Source organism: Malaclemys terrapin, chromosome 23 (assembly GCF_027887155.1).
Source record: "Malaclemys terrapin pileata isolate rMalTer1 chromosome 23, rMalTer1.hap1, whole genome shotgun sequence".
Classification (NCBI taxonomy): domain Eukaryota; kingdom Metazoa; phylum Chordata; order Testudines; family Emydidae; genus Malaclemys; species Malaclemys terrapin.
In genome coordinates, this window is record NC_071527.1 from 17524166 (window position 1) to 17541630 (window position 17465).

The following is a 17465-nucleotide window of genomic DNA, read 5'->3' on the forward strand; positions in this document are numbered from 1 at the left end:
AATAATCGACTAGCCTGCCCTGTTAGTTCTGAGCTAATTCTCTGGTCTCCCAAGACTCTAGTCGAGAATGTGAACTCCATGGCCTGTGTGGTCTCCTGCAATCCCAGACCAGCTGGCAAAGGCGTCCTTCATGCTGCTGCTCTTGGCAATCTCTTCCCCTACCCCCCCCCTCCTTCTATTTCAGAAGCTGTCAAACTGGTTTATTGCTCTGACGTGTCTCACAGAAAAGGTTGTGACACCCTATCCTTGAGTCAAGCTCCCCGGGCTCTGAGGCCAGAGCAAAGCCAGAGCGAGTGGATGGGCAGCGCCAAAGAGGGGGAGATCTTCTACTATCCCTGTGACTCAAAATCCACCTGGGTAAAAAATGTCACCTCTTATAGCAAACTCACTCTGATTCTGTCCCCCCACCAACCATGAGACTGGCTTAAAATGTCAAAGAAGTTGGGTTCTGTCCATGGTTTCAGAACCTTTGCTGAGAGGCACATTTCCAGGAGTTCCCCTGCAGCTGTAAGGTCTAGAATTTTTTTGACAGGAGCTGGGAGGGATATTCAACCATTTCTTACTTAATCTTGTGACTCCAGGAACTGGGGCTTTAAGGGAAATGCGGCATCCCCGTCCCATGCTGCTCTGTAACCCCGCCCCCTGGGATTTACTAACCCTGCCCTCCCCTACCCCCCCAGTGCCTTCTAACCCTGCCCTCACTTCTACTGCCAATGGGTTGCAAGGATGTTTTAAAAGTGAGCAGAATCTTATGATTGGCCAGCTGATGTCCTGATAATAAGACAGAGATTCTCAAACTGGGGGGTCGTGAGCTGTCAACCTCCACCCCAAACCCCACTTTGCCTCCAGCATTTATAATGGTGTTAAATATATAAAAAGGTGTTTTTAATTTTGGCGGGGGGGGGTCGCACTCAGAGGCTTGCTATGTGAAAGGGGTCACCAGTAGAAAGGTTGAAAAGCCACTGCAATACGAAGTGGCATTCGCGTTAATGAGACATTGGTTTGTTGTGCTTGTTCCATTGTTTTAAAACACAATGGCTTTTTATTCTCTCTGGGGCAGAGCAGCTTGTTAAAACAGGGCAATTTTAAAATCAAGATTAGATGTTTTTCTAAAAGATTTGCTCTAGTTCACACAGGAATTAATTCAGAGAAGTCCTATGGCCTGGGTTGTACAGAAGGTCAGGTCTGATCTACACTAGAAAATTAGGTTGGTTTAATGACATCGGTAAGGGGTGGTGTGAAAAATCCAGGTGGTGTTAAACTAACAAATCCCCATGTAGTCGGTGCTGGGTTGATGGAAGAATTCTGTCATCGGGTGGACATAGCTACTGCCTCTTGGGGAGGTGGATTACCTATGCCAAAGGGAGAACCACTCCTGTCGGTGTAGGCAGTGTCTACATTGACACGGTGCTCCTATAGCGTTGTAAGTATAGACAAGGCCTCAGATTAGAAGATCAAAGCGGCCCCTTCTGGCCTTTACGATCTATGAATACGTATAACTCCTGGAGTGCTCTCTTGGTTCCAAGCACTCTTTATTAAGCTTCCCGTCATCCCTCTGGTTTACAGATGTGGAAACTGAGGCACGGAGCCATGACTTGATCAAAGTCACGCAGCAAGTCAGCAGCGGAGCCTGGATTAGAGTCCACGACCTTCCGTGCTACTCTGTGCCCCGCAGCTCCACTGAGGGCAATCCTTAACGCAGAGCTAGTTGGAGGTGAACGGCCCATTTGCCTTCAGCTAGTTATGCGGCATTGGGTTGCATTTTGTTCTTTGCAATGACCGCGTGTGACAGATGTAGGCTAAGTCCTAGGTGTGGATTAGGCAGCATAACCGTAGCCGAGAACGCATGCCCTGTTTAAAGGCAATCAGCACTTAAACCTCAGTTTTTTTCCAAATTGTCGTAGAGCTTCAGCAACTGCATAAACGAGGGGCCCATGCTTAGCACCCCTGCCTTCTTTGAGTTGCTCTCAGTAGTGTTCTGCCTTTCTCAGTCTGTCCCCACTTGGGCCGTGATTCCAGACAAGAGGAAGTGGTCCAGGGGTGAGGTCACTCCACAGCTCCACCGTAGCCTCACTGTGGGGGCTTGTGCAAATCACTTAGGCCCCCACATTTTTAAATGTATTTAGGTGCCTAAAGATACATTTAGACCTGGGAACTTTTAAACATCCCACTTTGGTGCCTATCTGCAACTTCAGACACCTAAATACCTTAAAAAGCTTGCTCTAAAGCCCAGATCCATAAAAATATTTAGACTTCTGTTAGTTAGGAGACTCGATAGCTTCATGGATCTGGGGCTCGGTGTCCCTGTACCTCCCAGCTACAACGTGGAGTTGATTCTTCCCTACCTCCTCGGGAGGTGGTGAGGATAAATATGGTAAAGATTATGAGGTGCTCCTCATGCATTAAGAGGGAGCCAGGACTAGAATGTAGGAGTCCTGGCCCCCCGTCACCTGCTCAGCAGTGGACCCCTTAGGCAGATGTTCAATACAAAGTTTTCTGAAATGGAACAACTCTGGCCGAACTCGCCCTCTTTTAATGGGGAATAATAATACAACCGTTCCACTTTCCGCCCTTCATCTCAAAGTGCTTTACAAAGGCTGGGGAACTCTTGTGATCCTTGATTTACAAAGGGGAAAAGTGGGGGAGGGAGGGAGAGGGGAAGGGACTTGCCCTAAAGGTCACCCACTGAGTTAGCCAAGCTGCCTGGGAACAACAATCAAGGCGTGCTCCCACTCAGTTCCCCACGCCACGCCAGCCCCCCTCGCCTGCCAGAACTGGGGATAGAACCCAGGAGTCCTCATACCCAGCTTCATCCAGGCACATGCAGCCTCTTCCTATTACTTGGAAAGATACCCGACCCGCAAGCCTGATTGTCCCCAGATCTAACCCTGTTGCAATGAAAATATTCTGCCTCGCACTCTGCTGCTGATTCCCATTAATCTTGGGTTTGCCATGTTTCTTTTATAAACGTGGCCAGCCCGAGTCATAACCCTAAATCCCTTCCCTGCACGTGTGTCCCATTTCAAATGGGCTCTCGGCTGTTTTGCGGCCCCGAGTGGGATTATGTTAGTGTCCCTGCAGCTGCATTTTCCATTTTCCCTTCCCAATGTCCCAGTCACTTACAAAAGTCCTTATTTGTCATAATCTGCTTGCTCTGTTCCTCAGCGACTGCTATGAAGAGAGGCAGTGTGGTCCAGGGGCTAGAGTGGGTTTCGGCTCAATACTCCTGGGTTCCATTGCCACCTTTACCATGATGCACTAGGTCAGCTCAGCCAAGTCACCGTATTCTTTGTATTTCAGCAGCACCTAAAAGCTCCAATCAACTTTAGGTTCAGGTCCATTGTGCCAGTCCCTTTTCCTGATATCTGCCTATTTTCCCCCTTGATAACGGAATATAATACCTGCCTAGTGTGTGTGTGTGTGGGCGGGGGGGAAGCATGCCTCATCCCCTGTGTTAAGAATTACCTAATCAATATGTACCTGTATTGTTACCCCTGGTTTACTGATGAGGAAACTGAGGCATAGAACGGGGATGTGATGTGCCCACAATTGTGCACTGATTCATTGGCGGAGTCAGGGATAGAACCCAGGAGTCCTGCTACCCAACTACCAGCTGTGGCCACTGGACTCCACTCCCAGCCCAGATCTGGTGTCCAAACCCAGGAGTCCTGCCTCCTCATCACCTGCTCTAGCCCTTAGATCTCAGCAGTGGTGTCAGATCTGGGAAAAGAAACCAGGCATCCTGCCTCTCAACCCGCGTGCTAAGGCTCCTCTCCCAGAGCTGGGAAGCAAGCCCAGGACTCCCAAGTCCCAGCATGCAGGGGGAGCCCTGGCAAAGGCTCGGGCGCTTGGGAGGCCATTTCACCACCCCTACGATTGTGCAAAATCACCCCTTGATCCCAAAGCAGGTTTCAATGCCTCTGTCTGCTGAGAGGGGCTGGGGGGTTATTTCCCAATCCTGCAGGGCAGGGAGCATGAGCCTGAAGTATTCACCGCCTCCCTATCCCCCTTGGTCCTGTTCCCCCAGTGCCAAGACCTGGTTCTTCTCTCCCATGGGGGGGTTGCAGACAGGGCAGGGGAGTTTTGGGTTGTTGAGGGTTGCCAGCCCTCCAGGAGTGTCCTGCAGTCTCCAAGAATTAAAGATTAATCTTTAGTGAAAGATTATGGCATGTGATGCAATCTCCAGGAATTCCTCCAACCAAAGTTGGCAACCCTACGCCTTGTTATTTAGGACGGAAGGACTCCCCTCCCCCCGGGGCAGGGGGGTTGCTGGGGCTCGCGGGCCCTGCTAGGTGGCACCACCCACCTCCCCATTGCAAGCCCGGCTCCCGCCCCCTGCGGCACCCAGCCCAGCCAGAGCCCGCCACGTGGGTACTGCCGCAGCTGGGGGGGCGGGGCCCTGTGGGCGGGGCCACACGGGCCGGGGAGGGGCCGAGCTAAGGCGGCTGTTGATGACAGGGAGGAAGAGGAGGAGGCAGGGGCGGAAGAGGTTAGTGATCGCTCTTGTGTTGGGGGAAGGAAACCTCAGGTGTCCCCCCCCCCCGCCCAGATACTTATGGGGGGGGTATTACTGTCTGTCCCCTCCCCCTCATTCCCACACATTGTCCCCATACACTGGGGGGGGCTCTCTGCCCCCCACCACTATAGTGGTTAGTGGAGGGCTCCTTCTCTGCCCCCCCCACTGGGGGAGGCCTTACTCGGCCCCCCCAGGCCCGCACACGCCCTGGGGAGGGGCCCCTGTCTGTGTGTCCCTCCCTCCCCCCTTATCTGGGGGGGGGGTGAAGGGTTCCCTTGAGCTGTCCCCAGCTTCCAGAAAGGCCCCTTATTGCCCCCCCCCACCGTGTAAGCAGAGGGGGAAGCCTCAGCCCTGCCCCCCCCACCACACACGCAGGTGTTGGTTACTGGGCGGGGGGGTGTTTCTGGTGATACCAGCCCCACTCTTGGGCTTGTGTTCCCAAGAGATCCCGGCTGAACTGCCCTGGCGCTGACTTGTTCAGGGCCCTTTGGCCTTGCCTCTGCTATGGGGTGGGGGAGAGATGGGGGGGGCTGTAGCAACACCCCTTCCCCCTGCCCCCATCACAGCTCTGTCTGGTGGCCTCTGAGACTAGCCTGCTGCTTGGGGACATGCTTAGCCCACGGATGGGGCCTGTTTACACTACTAAGCCAAAACTTGTTCTGAGTATGTTGGGGGGGGGCAGCGGGCTATAAGTCTGTCCCACCCCCCAGGCCAATAGGAACTGGGAGCTAAGCCAGCCAGCAGGAGCGGCTTGCGGTCGCCCTTGTGAGATCAGTTTAAGAGGCAGCGAAAGAACTAGAGAAGCAGTGTGGCTGAGTGGACTGGGACTTAGGAGGGATGCCCCTAGTCTTCTGGGTGATCTTGGGCAAGTCCCGTCCTGCGGTGTGCCTCAGTTTCCCCATCTGTAATATGGGGATAATGATACTGACTTCCTTTGTAAAGTGCATTGAGATTTACGGATGAAAAGTGCTTTATAAAAGCAAGTTGTTGTTATTTCTAGTCCCAGAAATGATCCTCTCTCCTTTTCTTTCCCACAGACTGTGTGTTCCAGGTGCTTGGAGCTAGAGACTTTTCACAATGGTGAGTGGAGCTGATCCCAATGTTGCCATCCTGGGGTATTCAAAAATCACAAGTCAGGCCTCAAAAAATCATGAGATTGTTTTTAAAAATCGTGAGATTTCATGAGTTCCTTTTCTTAGCCTTCTGTGCTGTTCAGGTCACTCAACCCAAGTTTCTAAGCTTTTCTTCATGACTTTCAGAGGCAGGAAACTGCCTTTTTTGTTTTTAATGAAAGCTGAGATTCTCATGAAATCGTTGAGACAGATGGATAAAAAGAATTGAATCTCACCCGAGATAAGTAATCGGCTGCTTGAGTCTTGCATCCTGACGTAGGAGTTTGATTATTATTTTTTTGCTTGTTTCCTTATAGGGTGAAAGAAAAGGCGTGAATAAGTATTACCCTCCTGACTTCGATCCAGCAAAGGTGAGAGCAGGGATTGAACAGCAAGGCCTGGTCATAGACACATCAACTGATGCTTGGTGTCCGGATTTGCTCTTGCCAGCATGAACACTGTGTTTACCAGTCAGCCTCATGGACAAAGTTCTGAGCCTGCTACTGTAGTTGGGAATGAAACCAATAACTGGGAATTAAGCCAGCCAGGCCTCACTTTGTCCCCTTTCCTGTGAGGGCAGCTGATTACATTCAAAAGCAGCAGATTTAAGTGGATAAAGGGTAACTTACTTTATAAGGAAATGTGGAACTCCCTGCTACAGGATTTTAGTAAATTTCAAAGCAGGATTAGGTTGATATTGGTAAGAACGAAGTCCGCCATGGCTAGGCTCACAAGGGCTGTAGGTCCGCATTCTTCCTTGTACGAGCTGCCTTCCAGCTGGGGGTCAGGATGAAATTTCCTCCATGGGATATTATGGTGGGTTTACACCTCCCTCTGAACCAACCAGCATTGGCTGCTGCCATAGATGGGATACTGGGCTGGAGGGACTGTCGGTCTGATCCGGTGCTCCAGTTCTAGGAACCAAACTGATGTTGGCCTGTTGTTATGGGTTAACGGCTGCCTTTCTGTTCTTTCCCGCACAGCATGTCTCCCTTAATAAATACCGGAACAGCCACCCACTGCGAGAGAGAGCCCGCAAGCTCTCCCAGGGCATCCTTATCATCAGGTAAGAGCTTGTGCTCCTTTACCATCCCTCAGGACTCCTGAATGCATCTCGAGGGAACCCGTGGGTTGCTGGCTTGTAGGTAGAGCAGGGGACTGGGAAGCCAGGCCTCCTGGGTTCTATTCCCAGCTCTGGATTAAGAGTGGGGTCTAGTGCTTTGAGCAGGGGGCTTCTGGGGCCAGGACTCCTAGGTTCTATTCTCACAACTACACTGAGTGGTGCTTTAGGGAGGACATTGGGGTTAGCCCCCAGCTGAGGTCAGTGCAGTTGCCTCCCCTAGAAGTGACGGGCACAAACTCTCTGTGTTGGGGATGCTTGGCTGCCGGTGGTTAAAGGAGCCAGGTCCCCTCTGTTGCCCGTGTTCAGCCTGAGGCAGAATTCAGGTTGTTTGTGGACTCGACTCAGCTGCTCCTAGATGCACTTAGCCCCTTCGCTCCAGCTCAGCGGTTGTTGGCTGGGGAGGCCGTGCGGTTCTAGCCAGGGTTCCAGGGTGACCGGCATCATCTTGGCTGCTCTGTCCTAGGTTCGAGATGCCCTACAACATCTGGTGCGATGGCTGCAAGAATCACATTGGAATGGGTAAGCTCCCGCTCTCCCAGGGGTCTGCATGGCGCTCACCTAGCACCCTGGGTGTGCACAGCCCGACCGGAGCTCGGGTCTCCATCCTCCGGATGCTCGGCACACAGTGCCACGCCCAGGCAGTTGTGCTCCCAGCAATGGTGCGGGCTGAGTCATGACAGGATTGAGACGGTGGAGAGGGGATGTCCCAGGGTGTGTGTGGGGGATGCCTTAGGGGGTTGGCTCCTTGACTTTAGGGGAGGGACCAAACCCAGCTTTAATTTACTCTCTCTGATGGTTGCTATTGTGCTGTCCTCTCTGTTGCCTCTGAGCCCTGTCTGAATAACCCCCCCGCACACACACCCCTCCCTTCCCCCACGGAGATATGGCCCTCCCATGTCCCGTGCACTACCTGGGGCGATGGCTCGACCAGCAGCAGCTGTGAGGAAGGCGGTCTGATGGGTAGGGCATGGGATTCAGACTTGGGGGACCGGGGTACAGTTCCCAGCTCAGACACGGGCTTCCTGTGAGTCCTTGGGCAAGTCACTTAATCTACCCCATGCCTCCGTTTCCCATCTGTGAAATGGGGGTGATGATACGTCCCCTCGTCTCAAAGGGCTGAAAGGATGGAATTTATGATGAGGCAGGAAAGAGAGACTGGGGAGAGAAGGTTTGTAGTACAAGAGAACAGCCACTTGAGAGAGTACGGTCTAGTGGTCAGCACAGGGGGGCTAGGAGGAGAGGATGCCTGGGTCCTATTCCCAGTTCTGGATGGGATTCTTCAGGGTTCTGGTCCCAGCTCTGGGAGGGGAGAGTGATGGTGATTAGAGCAGGGGCTGGTCAGGACTCCTGGGTTTTCTTCCCAGCTGTGGGAGGACAGCGGAGGGCGGGTTTGGGAGCCAGGACTCCTGGGTTCTCTTGCCAGCTCATACCTCAACTCGCTGTGTGACCTGGACTTGTCCAAAAGTGTGTAGTCTTGCCACTGACAATGTGGAGTGTCTATGAACCCTGGGATTGAGAGCCAGGACTCCTGGGTCCTGTTCCCAGCATAGCTTGAGAGCCCAGGTAGACAGGACATCCTTGCCAGGCTGGAGGGAAATGCGGGATGTGGGTGGAGTTGGCTCTTCAGCTCTGTCTGTCACAGGTGTCCGGTACAACGCGGAGAAGAAGAAAGTTGGGAATTACTACACTACCCCCATCTACAGGTGGGTGCGGGAAGCACAGGCTCCTCCCTGTCTCACCTCCCAGGCTCTGAGCCTGTGCAGAGCAGTGAGCTGAGTCTGGGGGGGCCACATCGCAGAATCCCACCATTGTCACTGGCCCCAAACGGCCTCCCCCGGCAAAGCAGTCAGGGTTAGAATGGGCCCCAGAGCCCCCGCCTGCTCCCCGGGGACGCGCCTGTGGTTAGAGCACAGGGCTGGGAGCCAGGACTCCCGGGATCTCTTCCCAGCTCCGGGAGGGGAGTGGGGTCTAGTGGTTAGAGCACAGGGCTGGGAGCCAGGACTCCCGGGATCTTTTCCCAGCTCCGGGAGGGGAGTGGGGTCTAGTGGTTAGAGTGGGGGAGACGATTCCCGGCTTTGCCACTCAATTGGATGAGTCCTTGCTCTCTCTCCCCCTCCCATGCTCGATTCCCCCCCCACACACACACATCTACCGGGTGGATAATACTGAGAGGCGAAGTAGGTGTCTGTCTCTGATGGGATCACGTGCCCAAGACTTCAGGAGCCGGCGTAAGATCCCTCTAGCAGGGGACAGGCACAAAGGCCAGAGAGCTGGAGTCTGGCTGGGGCTTCAAGGAGGTGGCCAGGAAATAACCCCCCAGCCGTGACTGCAGCCTGTCCCCTTGGGTGCCAGGTTTCGGATGAAGTGCCACCTGTGCGTTAATTACATCGAGATGCAGACGGACCCGGCGAACTGTGACTACGTCATCGTGAGCGGGGCCCAGCGCAAGGAGGAACGCTGGGATATGCAGGACAACGAGCAGATCCTGACCACAGGTGAGCCCAGGGAGCAGCAGGCCCTGCTCCTTCCAGCGGCTGGCCGGACAGACCCCACCGGTGAGTCCGTGTGTCTGTCCCTCTGCCTCCAGAACACGAGGAGAAGAAGAAGCTGGAGACTGATGCCATGTACCGGCTAGAGCATGGCACCGTGGACCAGAGCAAGCTGCAGAGAGCCATCCCCACCTTGTCCAACATCCAGGAGGCCCAGAGTGCCTGGAAGGACGACTTCGCCATCAACAGCATGCTGCGCAGGAAGTTCAGGGTGAGCGGGGACTGAGAGCCATGTGGATTGCGCATTGCTCCTAGCTGGGACCCTCCTGGCCTTCTGGGGGGCAGCATGACCTCATGGATGGAGCACAGGACTGGGACTTGGGAGACCTGGGCTCTGCTGGGTGATCTTGGACAGGTCCCCTCCCCATTCCTCAGTTTCCTCATCTGTAAAATGGGGATAATGATATTGAGCTCCTTTATACAGTGCTTGACGATCTGTGGATGGAAGGTGCTGGGGGTGGTGCTGGGCTGGAGGAAGGACTTGCTGAGACTGCCCTTTTCCCTAGACATTGTGGCAGCTCAGTGATGTGTCTCCATGATTCTCTGTCCTGGACAGTCCTTGCAGCATCAGTCTCGTGGGCACTAGATCAGGGGCCAAGTCTAACCCTGGCGTAAGCAGGCACAGCTCTGCTGAAGCCAATGGGATTTACCCCCTCTCCTTACACCACGGCTGAGCTTCAATGGCTTACCGTAGATGCTGCTGGCTGGGCCCTTTCTCTCACCGTCCTGTCCTTCCCCTGTTTAGGAGGAGAAGAAGATTCTCCAGGAGGAAGAAGAGAAGGACCTGGCTCTGCAGACCAAGGCCAACCTGAGCATCCCTCTGGTGCAGGAGACGGAGGAGGACCGGCGCCTGGCAGCTCTGCTCAAGTACCACAGCCTGGACTGTACGTGCTGCCTTCTGGGGCTGTGGGTGGGGGCTGCCTCGGGTCTTCTGGGGGGCCCTGTGCACAGAGGGATTCCGGGCCCTGTCTTGGCCTGAGGAATGTGGGCAGCATAGGGTTACGGTCCCCACTGACCGTACCAACCGTAGTCAGTTGGATGTGATTTACATTGGGGATGAACAAACCGGGGGAGCCAGGACTCCTGGGTTCTAGTTCTGGCTTTGGAGGGGTAGGGTCTAGTGGTTAGAGCAGGACTCCTGGGTTCTATTCCCAGCGTTGGGAGGGGGGGGGGGGGGGAGAGTGGGAGCCAGGACTCCTGGGTTCTAGTTCTGGCTTTGGAGGGGTAGGGTCTAGTGGTTAGAGCAGGACTCCTGGGTTCTATTCCCAGCGTTGGGGCCGGGGGGGGAGGAGTGGGAGCCAGGACTCCTGGGTTCTAGTCCTGGCTTTGCTGCTCACTGAGGTGTGATTGGGGGTGGGCTCTGAGGGGAGTGGCATTCAGGTCGGGGGGTCTATGAGCCCCATAGATCAGTGTGTGCTGGTCCCAAGGCAGGAGCCCTGAGCCAATGCTCCCAATGATATTGAAGCTTCCAGGTGCCCTCTGGCTACTCGTCACTACCCTGCTGCCCCTCCCTCTCCTTCCAGCTTATGAGGACAAACAGAAGCTGAAACGAACAGAGATCTCTGGCCGCTCCTGGTTCCCCCCTGCTCAGGCTCCAGCTGGCAAAGCCACCGACATGCTTAAGAAGCTGGGGCTCGCCGGGAAAGCCGTGCCCCCAAAGGCGCTCACTGGCGGCTCACACATCACAATCGGCCACTTGGGCATTGTGCGCCGCAAATCCAGGGAGGGGCCCGAGAGCCTGCGCAGCCCGGGAGAGAGCATGGAGCACGGGGCACAACCTGGCGGGCAGAGCCGCGACAGCGCAGCCCATGGGACGCCCCAGCAGAGCTCCCCCGTGGCCAACGGCGACGTCCTCCCTGCGGAGGGCACTGCCAGCACCTCCTGCTCCGCCAGCCTCAGCTCCTCTCTCGTGGCAGACTATTCAAACTCCAGCTCTGATTCTGAAGTGGACTGACACACACACACACACCCCCGTAGGGCTGGACTTAGGGGGCCCGCATTGTTTCAATGACTCTAAGCCATAGACCCAGCAAGAACTCCTGCTCCTCCACGCCACAGCGGTGATCCTGCCTTCTCCACAGCGCTCCCAGCGAGACAGGCCTTCAAACACCCCGTATCAGCGCTGTTGATACCCTTCCTGGTGTGACTCTGGAAAGGCAGAGCCTGTACCCCGTGTATATGAGATTCCTCCCCCCAGGATTGCAGGCAGCCTCCTCTAGTGTGGATTCACATCTGCCCCTCCCCTCGTCCCCTGTATCTGCTCCATTAGTCCTCTGTACATAGGAAAGGACAGACTAAAATAAGCCTCCATTAAACGCTGGCCCCAGCTGATTAACCGTATGGTTCGCTGACAGCACACACCCGGCTGGTTGTGATGAACCTTCGTGTCTCTCCTGCTTCATAGCAACAAGACTGAAGAACGGCAGGAGAGGAAACCAGTTAGCTGGGACTGCGCAGGGAAGGGAATCACTGAAATGGAAACCCTCGCAAGCTGCTGCTATATTAAACCTGCTACATGCAGGGCTGCCAAGGGCCTTGTCTACAGGGGACATTTTCAAACACGGGAGAACCTACGTCCCGTTTTCAGAACTGACCTAGCCCCTCAGGTCTGGTTTATGGGACTGTCTGCCAGGACTGCCATTTCTCTACTGAGATCATTAAAACTGTAGAACTTGCCCTGTTGATGTTCAATGAGACTAAGGGCTTGTCCAAACACACACAGATTGTACCAAGTTTTAACTACACTGGGCTAGTTAAAACTGGTACACCGCCCCCTCCCCCGGGGTTGACAGTGTTATTCCAGTGTAATTATTCCTATTTGGGAAAGGGAATACACTTTAGAAGGCACCTTTTATAACAGCAGGGATGGGGGGGGAATGATGGGGTGGGGGATAGAAAAGGTCTGCAGAATCATGACTGGGGTGGAGAAAGTGACTAAGGAAGTATTATTTACCTCTTCACCTAACTCAAGAACGGGGGGTCACTCAGTGAAATCCATAGGCAAAAAGTTTAAAACAAACCTAAGGCTGTGCTTTTGTCACACAATGCACAGTCAACCTGTGGAACTCCTTGCCATGTGATATGTGAAGGCCAAAAGTATAACTGGGATCCAAAAAGAACTAGATATGTTCATGGAGGGTAGGTCCCTCAGTGGCTATTGGCCAAGGTGGGCAGGGACACAGCCCCATGCTCTGGGTGTTCTGATTGTCAGAAGCTGGGACTGGACGACAGGCTGGCTCACTCAATAATTACCCTGTTCTGTTCGTTCCATCTGTGGCTCCAGCCACTGTCGGGGGATCCTGAGCTCGATGGACCATTGGTCTCACCCAGTGTGGCCAGTCTTATGTCCACTAGGTTCTAGAGACAGCATGGTCAGTGGATTGGGGTCGGGAGTCAGGACCCCTGGGTTCTATCCCCAGCTCGGGGAGAGCAGTGGGGGAGAGGTCAGCTCTTGGCTTCTATCTAGGGTTGTCAGTTTGGGTTGGATGTATTCCTGGAGGTTTCATCATATGAACTAATCTTTAATTAAAGATTAATTTTTAGTTCCTGGAAACTACAGGACAATCCTGGAGTGTTGGCAATCCTAGCTCTGGGAGGGCAGGTGGGTCTAGTGGTTACTGTGGGTGTGCTAGGATGCCTGGGTTCTATCCCTAACTCTGGGAGGGTAGTGGGGTCTAGTGGTTAGAGCCGGGGCTGCTCAGGACTGCTGGGTTCTCTCCCTAGCTCTGGGAGGAGAGTGGTATCTAGTGGTTAGAACTGGGGGGCTGGGAGTAGGGTGACCAGATGTCCCGATTTTATAGGGACAGTCCCGATTTTGGGGTCTTTTTTCTTATATAGGTTCCTATTACCCCCCACCTCCGTCCTGATTTTTCACATTTGCTGTCTGGTCACCCGAGTTGGGAGCCAGGACGCCTGGGTTCTCTCCCTAGCTGTGGGAGTGCGGGGGGATCTAGTGGTTAGAGCAGGGGCCTGGGTTCTCCCCCTAGCTCAGGGAGGGCAGTGGGGTCTAGTGGTTAGAGCAGGGGGCTGGGCACCAGGACTCCTGGGTTCTCTCCCTGGCTCCAGGAGCAGAGTGGGGTCTAGTGGTTAGGGCAGGGGGCTGGGAGCCAGGACTCCTGGGTTCTCCCCCTAGCTGAGGGGGGGTCTAGTGGTTAGGGCAGGGGCTGGCCGGACACGTGGGGTTTTACGCGGGTCCCCCTGCCGGGTTCTAATCCCGCTTTCACAGGGGCAGAGCCCAGCCCGGCACGCGGCGGCGCTAGGACCCAGCCAGCCCCTCGGCGGAGCCCCGTGGCCCAGCGCCGTCCCGGGCTGGCAGCGCCCGAAGCCCGAGTCCCTCCCGGCGGGGCCATGAGCCTGGAGGCGCTGCGCTACCGCCGCGGCTCGCTGCGCGTCCTCAACCAGCTGCTGCTGCCCCAGCGCAGCTGCTACGCGGAGATCGGCAGCGTGCGCCAGGGCTGGGAGGCCATCCGCGCCATGCAGGTGGGGCGGCACCCCGGGGAGACAGGGGCGCTCAGAGCAGCGGCGAGCTGCGGCAGGGCACGGAAGGGGGCAGTGGGTGGGTGTGGGGCTGGGTGTGGAGCGGGGGGTACAGGGTCTGGGCTGGTTATGAGGGAGCGATGGGGGGTGCAGGGCTGGGTATGGAGGTGTGGAGAGGGGGGCACAGAGTCAGGGCTGGATATGAGGGAGCGATGGGGGGTGCAGGGCTGGGCATAGAGGTGTGGAGAGGTGGGTACAGGGTCAGGGCTGGATATGAGGGAGCGATGGGGGGTGCAGGGCTGGGTATGGAGGGGTGGGGGGTGCAGGTCTGGGCATAGAGGCGTGGAGAGGGGGGCAAAGGGCTGGATATGGGCATGGAGACATGGGGTGGGGACCGGGTCTGGGCTGGATATGAGGGAGCGATGGGGGGTGCAGGGCTGGGTATGGAGGTGTGGAGAGGGGGGCACAGGGTCAGGGCTGGATATGAGGGAGCGATGGGGGGGTGCGGGGCTGGGCATAGAGGCGTGGAGAGGGGGGCAAAGGGCTGGATATGGGCATGGAGACATGGGGTGGGGACTGGGTCGGGGCTGCCCCGGGGACAGGCCTCGCTGGGCTATTGTTCGGACCTGGGGTGGCAGCTCCTCCCCTGCAGGATTTCTCCACCCCACCCCCTAAAGCTTCCCACAGCGTCCTGGGATCCCCCTCCACCCTGACAGTGCCCCCTGTCTCCCAGGTGCGGGGTGCCCCTGCCATTGCCATTGTGGGGTGCCTGAGCCTGGCGGTGGAGCTGCACGGTGGGGCCGGCATGGGGCAGGGCAAGGCCGGCCTGGAGACATTCATCCATGACTCCCTCCGCTACCTGGTGACCGCGCGCCCCACGGCGGTGAACATGGCGCGGGCAGCCGAGGAGCTGGGGGCTTTTGCTTCCCAGGAGGCCCAGCGTGAGGGGGCCACAGCCGAGAGCCTGCGGGAGAGGTGAGAGCCAGGCCCACGGCCCCTTCCCTTCCCCGGGGTCGAGGGAGCCGTGCCCTAACCTTCCCCCCACCCCCCAGCGTCATCCAGTGGGCAGAGGCCATGCTAGAGAAAGATCTGCGGGACAACAGGAGCATCGGGGAGCACGGGGCGCGCCACCTGCTCCAGGCGTCACCGCAGGACAAGGTGACGGTGCTGACCCACTGCAACACCGGCTCCCTGGCCACCGCCGGCTATGGCACCGCGCTGGGTATGTGGGGCTGGAGGGGGCGCAATCTGCCCACACCAGGGGGAGCCACATTGCCTGTAAAGATTGGGTTGGGGGAAGAGGGGGGGTTCCGCCAGGACTGCAAAGTAGAGTCGGGTCTTACCACTAGACCCCACCCAGAGCCAGAGAACCCAGGAGTCCTGACTTCCAGTTCCCTCTGCTTTAACCACTAGTCCACCTTCCACCCCCCTACTTAGACCCAGGGAGTAGAACCCAGGAGTCCTGACTCCCAACCTTTGTTTTGAGAACTAGACCCCATTCCCCTCCCAGGTCAGGGGAATTCACCCAAGGGGTCCTGCTACCCTGCTGTGACCACTAACCCGCGCTCTCCAACTCACTAACCCCTTGCCCTCACCATTCATGATCCCCCTCTCGCCTTGCAGGTGTCATCCGCTCTTTGCACGCCCTGGGTTGTCTGGAGCACGTCTACTGCACGGAGACGCGGCCGTACAACCAGGGGGCGCGGCTGACGGCCTACGAGCTGGTGTATGAGCACATCCCGGCCACGCTCATTGCGGATAGCATGGTCTCTGTGGCCATGAAGGAGAAGGGCGTGTCGGGTGAGTGAACCCCACCGCCACAGGCACCAGCTGGCCTTGTTAGGAGATGTGGAGTTCAGCCGGTGAACTCTTCAAGGCAGGGGCCATCCTGGAGTCTGGCATGATAGAGCCCTGATCTCAGTCAAGGGTGAGCACCTGCAAAGCGGCAGGATGAAGCCCCGATCTCGGCCGGGGCCTGTGCAGCATCACGCACAATAGTGTCTCGGTCAGAGGGGAGACGTCTGTGCCGTGCCCAGTGCGATGGGGCCCCATCTTGGTTGAGTCTTTGGGGTGCACGCTCACAGGAGTCAATACATCAGTAGATCCCTCTCATCCAGCATCATGACACCTACAGGAGCCAGCACCAGCTCTGCCTTGCACATGGCTGACACACGTAGGGCACTTCATCCCCGGAGCTCACAGGACTTTACACAAGTCCGGTGTATTAGTAGCATTGTCCCCCGTCTATGAGGGGGGTGGACACGCTGAGGCATAGAGAGGGGTGATGGCTTCAGGAATAAAATCCCAGTGTTCTTCCAGCATGGTGTCCTTTCCCCTGGACATCACTGCCTCTCGGAGAATCATGCTGGGTGCTCCATAGAACTGCTTTGTTGGGGCCCTGTGCAGTCCCTGGGTGGTGCGGGAGGATTGGGGTCTGCCAGCCACAAGACTGACCCAGCAGTAGGGAGGGGGCGGGAGGAGGGGACCGCGATAGGATCTCACAAATACTAAGGTGGCCATCTCAATGCTGACTCCTTGGTGGTCATGTGGCACGGGAATCGCCCCTCCAGGACTTTAAACGTTGCATTCTCTCGCCCAGCTGTTGTCGTGGGAGCCGACCGGGTGGTGGCCAACGGCGACACGGCCAACAAAGTGGGCACCTACCAGCTGGCCATCGCTGCAAAGCATCATGGGATCCCCTTCTACGTGGCGGCCCCTAGCACCTCATGTGACCTGAGCTTGGCAGAAGGGGCTGAAATCGTGATTGAGGAGCGGCCGAGCCAGGAACTGACGGACGTCAATGGAGTGAGGATCGCAGCGCCAGGTACTGCAGTGGGGGTGCGTCCCCGAACAGTATTGTGGACCAGCAGGCTGTCTTGGTGCAAGAGGAGGCAGCGATATTGGGCCAAAGGGGGAATTCTTGGTTGGATATTTATGTCACGTTGTTGAGTGGCTCACGGTGTCTCTGTTTTTCTCCTGCCAAGGGATCGGTGTTTGGAACCCGGCTTTCGACGTCACGCCGCACGAGCTCATCACTGGAGGCATCATCACGGAGCTTGGTGTCTTCCGCCCTGAAGAGCTCCGAGAGGCCCTCACCCGGGCAGAGAAAGGAGAGTGAACCCCTCGGGCCAATAACTGCCCTGACTCGGGCGGCGAGGGGGTGGAGAGAGACCCGGCTTTCCCTCCGCAGAGACCGAGACTGTGGGTGGGGGTAATACACCCCGTGCCTGGCTCTGTTTTACACGCTGTTAATAAATCCCCATCGCCTTTTGCCACCACCACTTGTCCGTGTGGGCTGATGCCTGTAGCTGACTAAATGAGCAGGGCTTTAATGAGCTGGGTGTCCTCTACTGGAGGGAGTCTGACGACCCCCTCCCTCCCTGTGTATCATAGCCCCTCTGCTGCCCGGGGAGATTCTCCCTTTGCTCCTGGGGCTGGGCTTGGTGCTTTGGGCTCACTGGATGTTCTGAATGGCACAGGGGGAAGCGCCCACGTGGCCTGGCAGAACCTGCCCCAGCAAACGGGGGGCAGAGGGAGCTTCCCCAGGAGGCCCCGGCACCCTCAGAGCTTTGCATGGGGGGAGGGGGGATAAGGGTATCTGGAATTGGGTGGGGTGCTTTCACTGCCCCCCAGGGCCTTCTGTATCCCAGCATGCACTGGGGTTAGTGTGCCCTTCTGTATCCCGGCAT

General features: G+C 56.5%; 2 protein-coding genes across 4 annotated transcripts; both read left to right on the top strand.

Annotated features, from left to right (window-relative positions):
* YJU2B (YJU2 splicing factor homolog B) lies at positions 1-11975 on the top strand. 3 transcript variants are annotated; one of them, XM_054013188.1, is made up of 10 exons: positions 1-357; positions 5554-5596; positions 5946-5999; positions 6612-6694; positions 7215-7270; positions 8394-8454; positions 9104-9246; positions 9339-9511; positions 10046-10184; positions 10824-11975. In XM_054013188.1, exons 2-10 carry the CDS (start codon positions 5594-5596, stop codon positions 11252-11254), a joined length of 1143 nt encoding a protein of 380 aa, XP_053869163.1. In that variant the 5' UTR covers positions 1-357; positions 5554-5593; the 3' UTR covers positions 11255-11975. The 3 variants fall into 3 exon arrangements, with proteins under 3 accessions (XP_053869163.1, XP_053869162.1, XP_053869164.1); XM_054013187.1 differs by lacking the exon at positions 1-357 and adding an exon at positions 4445-4489; XM_054013189.1 differs by lacking the exon at positions 1-357 and adding an exon at positions 5023-5179.
* Positions 11976-13348: 1373 nt separating this feature from the next.
* On the top strand, positions 13349-17054 carry MRI1 (methylthioribose-1-phosphate isomerase 1). The gene is made up of 6 exons (XM_054012661.1): positions 13349-13779; positions 14510-14751; positions 14829-14998; positions 15400-15576; positions 16376-16600; positions 16761-17054. The coding sequence occupies exons 1-6, from the start codon at positions 13648-13650 to the stop codon at positions 16892-16894; spliced, it is 1080 nt and encodes a 359-aa protein (XP_053868636.1). The 5' UTR covers positions 13349-13647; the 3' UTR covers positions 16895-17054.
* Positions 17055-17465: the final 411 nt, after the last annotated feature.

Excerpts from the sequence above, each read along its gene's own strand:
- MRI1 (XM_054012661.1), top strand. The coding sequence starts at position 13,648 with ATGAGCCTGGAGGCGCTGCGCTACCGCCGCGGCTCGCTGCGCGTCCTC. Across the intron at positions 15,577-16,375 it reads GAAGGAGAAGGGCGTGTCGG|CTGTTGTCGTGGGAGCCGAC; the intron begins GTGAGTGAACCC and ends TCTCTCGCCCAG. Across the intron at positions 16,601-16,760 it reads AGTGAGGATCGCAGCGCCAG|GGATCGGTGTTTGGAACCCG; the intron begins GTACTGCAGTGG and ends TCTCCTGCCAAG.
- YJU2B (XM_054013188.1), top strand. Across the intron at positions 7,271-8,393 it reads CAAGAATCACATTGGAATGG|GTGTCCGGTACAACGCGGAG; the intron begins GTAAGCTCCCGC and ends TGTCTGTCACAG. Across the intron at positions 9,247-9,338 it reads CGAGCAGATCCTGACCACAG|AACACGAGGAGAAGAAGAAG; the intron begins GTGAGCCCAGGG and ends CTCTGCCTCCAG.